The sequence below is a fragment of the Salvia splendens genome, chromosome 3, assembly GCF_004379255.2.
Source record: "Salvia splendens isolate huo1 chromosome 3, SspV2, whole genome shotgun sequence".
Taxonomy (NCBI): domain Eukaryota; kingdom Viridiplantae; phylum Streptophyta; class Magnoliopsida; order Lamiales; family Lamiaceae; genus Salvia; species Salvia splendens.
Genome location: NC_056034.1, coordinates 39,276,420 through 39,285,497, shown reverse-complemented (window position 1 = coordinate 39,285,497; position 9,078 = coordinate 39,276,420). Strand labels below are relative to the sequence as shown.

Genomic DNA, 9,078 nt, shown 5'->3' with positions numbered 1-9,078 from the left:
ATATACACTCTTTCCTTTTTAATCCGTCTCACATGAATATGCATTTTCTAATTTTGAAAAGTCTTTTCTCTCTAATGAGATAAGACTCATTCTCCACTAACAATACTTTAATTACTCTTTCTCTCTACCTCTCTATTACTTTACCAATTTTACATTAAAACCCGTGATGAACCCAAAATGTATATTCTTTGGAGATGAGGGGAGTATTATTCAAACGACATGAATATAAATATGTTTACCAATTGTATTCGATATGTATAGCATGTGAATAACTAATTTTGATTCCAACACCGGGAACATACAAAGGAAATGAAAGACTATTACATTTAAATTAGTGTATAACGACTAGTCATGGATGACATTAATCGAAGGGACATGGCTAATTTTGTGGAAATCCTCTCCTGATTCCAAAACCCTCTTTCCCAACCCTGGCATGTTAAAAACCGTGACTCTTTTAAGACTAGAAATCCATCTCAATCCATCCGGAACCATCTCCAAATCCGGACAATTATCAAACTCGATCTCATAAAGGAGAGGCATAGCTCCTCGCTCCACCCTCCACTCCCTCAACCTTGGCAAACCTGTAAGCTCAAGCCTCTTGAGGCGATGAAAATCGGATTCACGACACATCATCTTCTCCCCAACAAACGATCCCCATCTCAAACACAGTTCAACCAAGCAAGGAAGCTTTCCCAATATCCCCATCGGATCATGCTCAATCCCAGAGCTCAACAAGTGCAACCGCACAAGCCTTGACCTAATGAAGTCGCTACTCACCGGCAAGCATTGTTCCGTCTCAACGGATATTCTCAAGTAATAAAGATTAGGACATGTAAGCAATAACTCCATCAGCCCTTCCTCACCTTTTAGCCGGCAGCCCTCTTCAATCTCAACAACACATATCTGTAACTTGTTCCAGCTTGTAGCGATGGCATTGAGAATAACTAACAAGCTTTCGTTGTCGTGTATTTCTGCTGAAAAAGCCCTGAGATTCTTGATTGTTGTAGCACATTTTAATTCATGGACAGTGCTGTTGAACCCTACCAGGCTCTCCAACTCACCTACACCCTCGGCCAATCTCAACCGATGATTTACAACCTTGTGGTCCTTCTCATAAGGAGGGAGGAACAAGTGTTTCAATCGAAACAACTCATTCAAAACATTTGGTACTCGAACGTTCCATGAACCAACTAAATCGATGGTATCCAAGTAGACCAAATTTCTTATAGACGACGGTAGCTTATCAAGAACACAATGCTGCAAACGAATACATCGAAGGAGAAGAAGATCCGTGATTCCTTTTGGTAACTTCCCTCCTTCAAATTTGAATGACTCGATAACTAGCTCCCTTAGAAATTTGTATTTCTTGAATCCAACTATACTTTGTGGTGGAAATTCAATAACACCAAATTCAATGGCATCCCATGTTACATCATTGAGTATTCGAAGAGATCTTAAATGTTTGCTAAGGTGTTCTTCTCTACGATCAGAGTTTATAAGACGGTTGTGTTTATTTTTGAAATAGATCGACATATGTCGTGCTACTCGTGGTATGGTACTAAACCTCCCATCTTTAAACTCGGAAATCTCCACACCAAAGCCCTCATTTTCTCCTATTTTAAGACATAGTTCCCTTACTACATCATGAAGCTTGCATGTATCAAATTTTCTTGTGGGTGCAAGATAATCCTCAGTTGTTTCAACTTGGACAAGGGACGTCGAGGCCAGCTCGCTTAAGTAGAGCTCTGCGACGTCCATTAAATTTTCATCCTTTTGTCGAATACTCTCATTCGAAATCATGCCTTGTGCTATCCACATCCCATATACACGATTAACATCTATGCTTTCGTCCTCTTTGAATATACCCAAATAGAGAAAGCACGGTTTCAAATAATAGGGTAGGTTTTCATAGCTTAAATTTACCACTCCATCAATCTCATTGTCCCTTTTGTCGTGGCCGCAATATAGAACTACATTGAACTTCTCATTTACCGACTCCCAATCCCTTAATGAGTTTTTCTTTCTCAATATCCCACCAAGTAAACAAATTGCTAGCGGCAAATTGCCGCATTTCCCTACCATTTCTTTCCCAATTTTTTCGACAGATTCGGTTATAAATTCTGTATATCAAAATAATGATTGGTAATTTATCAAATGATACTAATCGGGAGAGGCAAAATATAAATTAATCATTTTGTTTTAGTAAAAATACTATTCTTACCACAAAAATTTAAATATACTGGTAATCATATCTACTCTTACCCCAAATAACTTTTTAATTTGTAACATAAACGCTAAGAGCATCCACAATAACCGGCGTCACCACCGCCACGCCGAATTTTCGCCCACGCCGGTTTGACGCCGAACCTTGGAACCGGCGTGGGCGAAATCGGCGTCGCCATGCCGATTCCCGCGCTGACGTCGGTTCCGACGCCGATCCTCACGGGCGCCATTGTGCGTCCCGGATCGGCGCCAAACCGGCGTCGGATTAAAATTTTTTATTTTTTTTTTCGAACACACTATATATACGCGCGTTGAACCTCATTTTCATTCGCACCACTTGTTTTAACGAGTACTCTCTCTCTACTTTACTTTCTGTACAAGATCAATAACGAGCAATGGAAAACAACTACGAAGGTACTCCAGTTAATCCCGGGGGATGGTCTCAGACTCCCCCGCCTCCCGGTGTAGGGTCTCAGACGCCCCCGACTCCCGGGGCAGGGTCCCATACTTCCCCGGCTCCTGGGGGAGGTGGTTGGCCTCCGATGAGCGGGTACTACAACATGTACCCGTGGCAGCATATGATGCCGGGGTGGGCACCCGGCATGCAGCCACCGGCGCAGCAGATGATGCCACCGGCGCAACAGATTATTCCCCCGGCGCAGGGGACGCACGGGGGGGGACAACGCCTATCGGCCGACTTTTGATTTTTCCACCGGTTCTTCGCACACATCGACCCCAACGGATGCACAGTATACGGAGACCTTCTCCTTAGCGGACTTGGGTTTTGATATTAACGAGGTTTCGGAAACTCTCATTCAAAGCCAGGGAGTAGGGCGGGGTAAGAAGAAGGGCAAGACGAAGAAGGTCGGCGAGTCGTCGCAGCCCCAAGCTGAAATCCGGGGCCGGAGGAAGTGGACAGACGCGGAGAACGTTGCGGTTGCCAAGGCGTGGGTGAGTGTCTGCGACGATCCTCTGGTTTCGAACAACCAGAGGATCGTCAACTTGTGGGCCAAGATAGCCGCAGCCTACAGGGCATTTTGCCCTGAAGGGCGACCGTGCACCGGGGAGGAGGTCCGGAAGTGCTGGGACCGAATCAGGGCTGGCGTCTCTCGATTTTCGGGTTTGTACGCCAACGCCCTCCGCATGCAGACCAGTGGCCAAACAGAGGAAGACTGCAGGAGGATTGCGGAGAGAGCCTACCCCGATCCGGATAAGAAGTACTATGAGTTCACCTACTGGAACTGCTACGTTGTGCTCAACGAGTCGGAGAAATTCCGGGCAGGCGTCGACGCTGGCTGTCCGAAGAGGCAGAGACTGAACTATACCGGAGATTATAGCGGCAGCAGCGGTGGTTCGTCAGACCTCCCTGAGACGGCCCAGGAGGTCCCGACTCCTCGGTCGTTCGGTCGCCGACCTCGCCCGGTTGGGCAAAGGCGGGCGCAGCAGGTTGCGAGGGGGGGCACCCCGAGTTCCCAGGACGTCCATTCGGCATCCCCCCTCGGCAGGTCTACCGAGGAGCTCAAATTCTTCGCGCGCCAACAAACGCGCGCTCAAATGGTGAAGACCTTAGCCGACTTCCAAGCGGCGGTGGACCCCGAGGTGAAGGATTTTCTTCGTGTATTGCTCCAGAGCCAGCGTGAAGAATTGGAGGCGATGAGGAGGGACACCGGCGGGAATAGCCGCGGCGTAGGTGGTGACGGCGGCGGCGGCGACGACGGTGAAGAAGCGCTGGGCGACGACGGAGACGAGGACGGCGACGATGAGTGATTTTGTTTTACTTTTTTTAATTAATGTACTTTTTAATTTTTGTACTTTTTTTATATTATTGTACTTTTTTTATAATTAATGTACTTTTTAAATTTTAATATTATTATTCGAATTTTCCGTATTTGTCTCGTAAATTAAATTTCGTATGTTGATACAAGTGTAAATTAAATTATATAATTGTTATTAGTGATGTGGAAAGGTAGTGTGAAGGTTATGTGAGGGCTATTTGATGTCCAGTTGATGTGGCAAGCTGATGTGGCAGGAGAATTGTAGTGCTGATGATGTGGCAGTGTGAAGGCTATTTGATGGCTATTTGACGTCCAGTGCTATTGGAGATGCTCTAATAGCTGAAAAAATACACTAACTATATACTCCCTCCGTCCCCAAAGAATATGCATTTTGAGTTCAACACAGGTTTTAATATAAAATTGATAAAATAAGAGAGAAGTAGAAAGAAAAAAGTAATTAAAATATTATTAGTGGATAATGGGTCCCACCTTATTAAAGAGAAAATAATTTCCAAAATTAAAAAGTGCATATTCTTATAAGACGAACTAAAAAGGTAAGAGTGCATATTCTTGCGGGGGACAGAGGGGGTATAAGCCAATTTAGGTCTTTACCATAAACTTTTAACGTAGTGAAAAAATACATAGAACTTTTAATGTGCAGTCAGTTTTCCACGACCAAATATTAGTGTGTCTAAGGCCGATTTTAAATGAGGTGAAGATGACATAAAAAATTAATGTTGAAATGACAAATCAACACATCAAAATGATATCGTTTGATGATTAATTAGGTGGATTGCTTGTGAGTAATTTGAATTTTTTATGTATTTTTTTATGAAACAAAGTCGCTTTGCTCTATTTAGACATTATGCCACCTCAGCAAAGATGACGTCATTTTGTACATTCTGTCATTACCTCATTAAATTCAATTTGGGCGGAATTCAATTTTATGAGAAATTAAAGCCATCTACTTAGTACATTAATAAAATCCTCCTATGTTTACCTACACATCATGATAATTACTAATATATGAGAATATTATTAATGATATGATAAAGTAATAGGAGGCGAGAATGAACAACTGACCTGGAGTGTTCCCATGAGGGAATGTTTTCTTCTTGAGCAATTCCCAAGCATCGTCCACATTGAGAAGCCCAACTTCAACCGGAAATCCAATCTCCGCAACATCCCTTTTCCTCGTCGTCACCAAAATCTTGCTCCGCAAATCTCGGACATAAAAGGCATGCTTCAACTCCTCCCAATCCCTAATCTCCCAAACATCGTCCAAAACAACCAGGCATCGCTTACACCTTTGTATCTCACACAGCTGCTCAATCATCTCCTCCACATTCATACTCCAAACCCCTTCCTTCCTCTTCGGATTCAGCTGCTTCAGCACTCCCTCCAAAACCGACCGAACCCGACATTGCTGAGTCACGCAAAACCACGCGAAACATTCAAAGCCACCCTTCTTGGCCTCAATTATTCGGTTGTACACCCTTTTCACAATGGCCGTCTTGCCTATACCACCCATCCCCCACACTGATACAACCCGATGCACTTCTTTGTCGTCCGCCACCACTGAAACCAGCCGCTTCAGGTCATCCTCCTTCCCGACAAAGCACTCGTCCATCTCAAAATTGGGGAAGGTTTTCCTCGTGATGTCGGAGGAAGATGAGGTTTCCCTTGTATGATCAATGATGCTCCTTTTTATGCCGCTTTCTTGCATCTCCTTGTTGATATGTTCGAGCTTGGATTCGATGTCTGAGATCTCAACCGCTAGTTGGCGGAGAGAGTAGCATTCTGCGAGGATGCAAGAGTATCTGATGATGAGATTTTTGAGGCCTCGTGAAGAGGCTTGGGCGGAGTGCATTTCAATGGCGGCTTCGGCTCTGTATGCGAGAGCTCTGATCTCGGCGATCCAGTTGGTGATGGTTTTGCTTTGGTGTCGCCTTGTGTCAGCGTCTTCGAGGAGATACTTCATCTCTTTCAGCTGCGTCTCGAGCGCCTCCACTGCGCTCCCAACGCCGCATAAGAGCTTTCCTTGTTCGGAAATTAAAATGTGGATTTCTTTCAGAGCGAAGCCGACTGCTGCATCTACCATTGCTTGGTGGTTTGGTCTAACTTTTTTGTGAAATGGAAGCAGGATGGGAATGAGTTGATGCGGTTGATTAGTCAATTTATTATTCACTTTTGGTGGAGTTAAATGTCATTAGGGTTTCATTGTAATTCTATATTAAAGAAAAGAAAGAAACATTGATGGAAAAAGCAGCTAATATACTAGTACTACTAGCTAGATTGTTTGGATGCATTATGCCTTGTCTTAAAGAAAACAAAATCGGAATAACTTGATATGGCTGATTAGCTGGTCTAATCACTTTTCTTTTTACAGTAAAGTATAATTAATATATGAAAATATGAGATTTTAATTTGTATGCCGGCTGACACAAAGAAGGAAGCAAAGCAAAGCAAAGCATGCAATGGAGTTATTCTTTCTCAGTGGTTAATTGAGACTTTGTAGATTAACCTTATCATTTGGTTCATTTTCTATACGAATGGGCTACAATTAAAACAACTTTTGTAATAAAAACTTTATTCAGAACTACGTTTAACGTGTCTTGTATTTGGTTCAATCCTTTTAGTTAAAAACTTTTGAACCCTTATATCACTAGCGCATAGTGTTATTGCTAAATTTTATACACAAATTTGCATTATTCCATTGTAAAAGTTCCTAATGTTAGAATGTTAATTGGTATTTTCCCTTAATCACCAGGAAATTAATCTATATTATGCAGTATAATAATTTAAATGACAATTTTCAGTGATATTTTAATTGTATAGGATAATTGTGAAAATTATAAAAATCACTATGATTTACTTAATATTTTACTTTGAAAAGTTATGACACTAACCAAGAAGTCAGCCAAAAATTAAAAAATAAATGGCAATTTTTCCAAATCTAAACTATTAAAAAAGATTGGATTATGTTCGGAAATCCTATATAACCAATTAGTTGGCGGTCGTTAATAGACCCTTATTTTTTAGCTGTACATTTATTTTAATCAATTCCCTGTTGCGCTGAAGTAGATGAGCCGAAAAGCCACTGCATCTGCGATTCAACTAATTGCAAGAGGAGTTTTGGTTAACTCTTGGCGCAAATCCAATGCTTTTCCTCCTTCAATCACAATTTGCTGTTCACATTTCCATAATATCGCGCCGAAACCCGCAATAGATTTCAGCCGTGTTAATAAACTAGATGATGCGCTTTGCCTGTTTCAAGAAATGGTTAGGATGCGGCCGCAGCCATCTGTCCGGGTATACAACAAGTTGTTGTCAGTTATTGCTAAGATGAAGCACTACTCCATTGCCCTCAACGTGTTCGACGAAATGCGTCAAAGGGGTGCCCCTGTAAACGAGTTCACGATGAACATCTTGATTGATTGCTGCTGCCTTTCGAATCGGACGGACTTAGGGTTTGTTGTATTGGGCAGCTTTTACAAGCGCGGCTACGAGCCTGATGCTGCGACATTCAGCACTCTGATAAAAGGGCTGTTTTTGGATCACAAGGTTGCTGAGGCAGAGAAGCTCTTCAAAGAGATTCTGCTTTTGAAATTTTGTGAGCCTAGTGATGTCATGATTCTCACTGTGATAAACGGGCTTTGTAAAGCTGGACTTGCTGCTACTGCGCGTGAATTGCTTCACAGATTGGCGAGAACGAGGTGGAGACCCGATGTTAAGGCGTATAATGCCACAATTGACGCGTTATGCAAAAGGGGAATGTTGGATGATGCTTTCGAGATCCTATCTGCGATGATTCAACGAGATATTTCTCCCATTGTTTCAACGTATAATCCGTTGATTCAGGGCTTGTGTGATGCTAGCAGATGGGAAGAGGTTAAAGACTTGGTGAATAAAATGGTAATCTCTGGAATCCCTCTAAATGTGGTCACTTGCACTATAGTTGTGGATGCGTTTTGCAAGGAGGGAAATTTGGAAGATGCTGAGGATCTTATTGAAATTATGATAGGACAAGATATTCGTCTAGATGTTGTTGCGTGCAATGCACTTATAGATGGATATTGTTTGCAAGGGAAAATGAAGAAAGCAGAGGAAGTGTTTGATTCTATTGCACGTAGAGGCCTTAAGCCTTCTATCATTACCTATAACAGCTTGATCAATGGATACTGCAAGAAAGGGAAAATAAGTAAAGCTTGGGGTCTTTTTCATGAGATTCCTCGGCAAGGTTTGAAGTATACGGCAGCTACCTACAACACCATGATAGACGGATTGTTTGGTGAACGTAAATTTGGGGATGGCTGGAAGCTTTTCAATGACATGGAAGTTCAACAAGTAGCTCCAAATTTAACTACCTACAGTATATTGTTGGACCATTTTTGTAGGATGCGGCAAATTGGTGAAGCATTCTCACTTCTCCATACAATGAAGGAAAAGAGTTTAACTCCGGACGTAATTACATATGGTACTCTAATTCATGGATTATGCAGAGCCGGAAAACTGGACTCCGCTCTGGATGTTTTTAATCAACTTCCTTCCAGAGGTTTGAAACCCAATGTTCAAATATATAACATGATCCTTGGCTCGCTCTGTCAAGAAGGATTTGTGGAGGATGCTAAATCTTTGCTTATTGAGATGGAGAGAAGTTGTTGTGCACGAAACAGTGTGACATACAATGTTATCATCCAGGGGTTGCTAAAGAAAAATGATGTCTTTAATGCAATTCCATTCTTGGAAGAAATGTGTGAAAAAGAATTCTCTGCAGATACTGGGACTATGTCCATGTTACTCGATCAAGTAGAAGGGAAAAATGAAGATAATATTCTTTTTGAAATGATTAAGAAAGTTGTGCCTAAAGGACTCCGTGAAGGATGATATGGTTCCTGCTCATTTGTAATGTGAGATAGCGGGATTGAGGCTAAGGTCTTTGAAGCAATTTTGTCGATGAATGTGATATCCACACAGCTGCTTCCATCATCAGGTACCTGTCGTTATAGAAAGATGTGGATTGCCTATGGACAGAGGGAGTATTAGTTTTGACATCTAGAAATTTGAGGACGTTATTAGT

At 42.3% G+C, this 9,078-nt stretch overlaps 2 protein-coding genes across 2 annotated transcripts; one reads left to right on the top strand and one right to left on the bottom strand.

The window, feature by feature from the left end:
* Positions 1-345: 345 nt before the first annotated feature.
* LOC121797000 (probable disease resistance protein At1g58602) lies at positions 346-6,099 on the bottom strand. The gene is made up of 2 exons (XM_042195746.1): positions 5,082-6,099; positions 346-2,120 (listed from the first exon to the last, which is right to left on the bottom strand). Exons 1-2 carry the CDS (start codon positions 6,097-6,099, stop codon positions 346-348), a joined length of 2,793 nt encoding a protein of 930 aa, XP_042051680.1.
* Positions 6,100-7,022: 923 nt separating this feature from the next.
* Positions 7,023-8,966, top strand: LOC121795986 (putative pentatricopeptide repeat-containing protein At1g12700, mitochondrial). The gene has a single exon (XM_042194670.1). The coding sequence runs from the start codon at positions 7,083-7,085 to the stop codon at positions 8,883-8,885; it is 1,803 nt and encodes a 600-aa protein (XP_042050604.1). The 5' UTR covers positions 7,023-7,082; the 3' UTR covers positions 8,886-8,966.
* Positions 8,967-9,078: the final 112 nt, after the last annotated feature.

Coding starts and splice junctions, on each gene's coding strand:
- LOC121797000 (XM_042195746.1), bottom strand. CDS start 6,099: ATGGTAGATGCAGCAGTCGGCTTCGCTCTGAAAGAAATCCACATTTTA. Junction 2,121..5,081: donor CCCTCATGGGAACACTCCAG/GTCAGTTGTTCA, acceptor TTTGATATACAG/AATTTATAACCGAATCTGTC.
- LOC121795986 (XM_042194670.1), top strand. CDS start 7,083: ATGAGCCGAAAAGCCACTGCATCTGCGATTCAACTAATTGCAAGAGGA.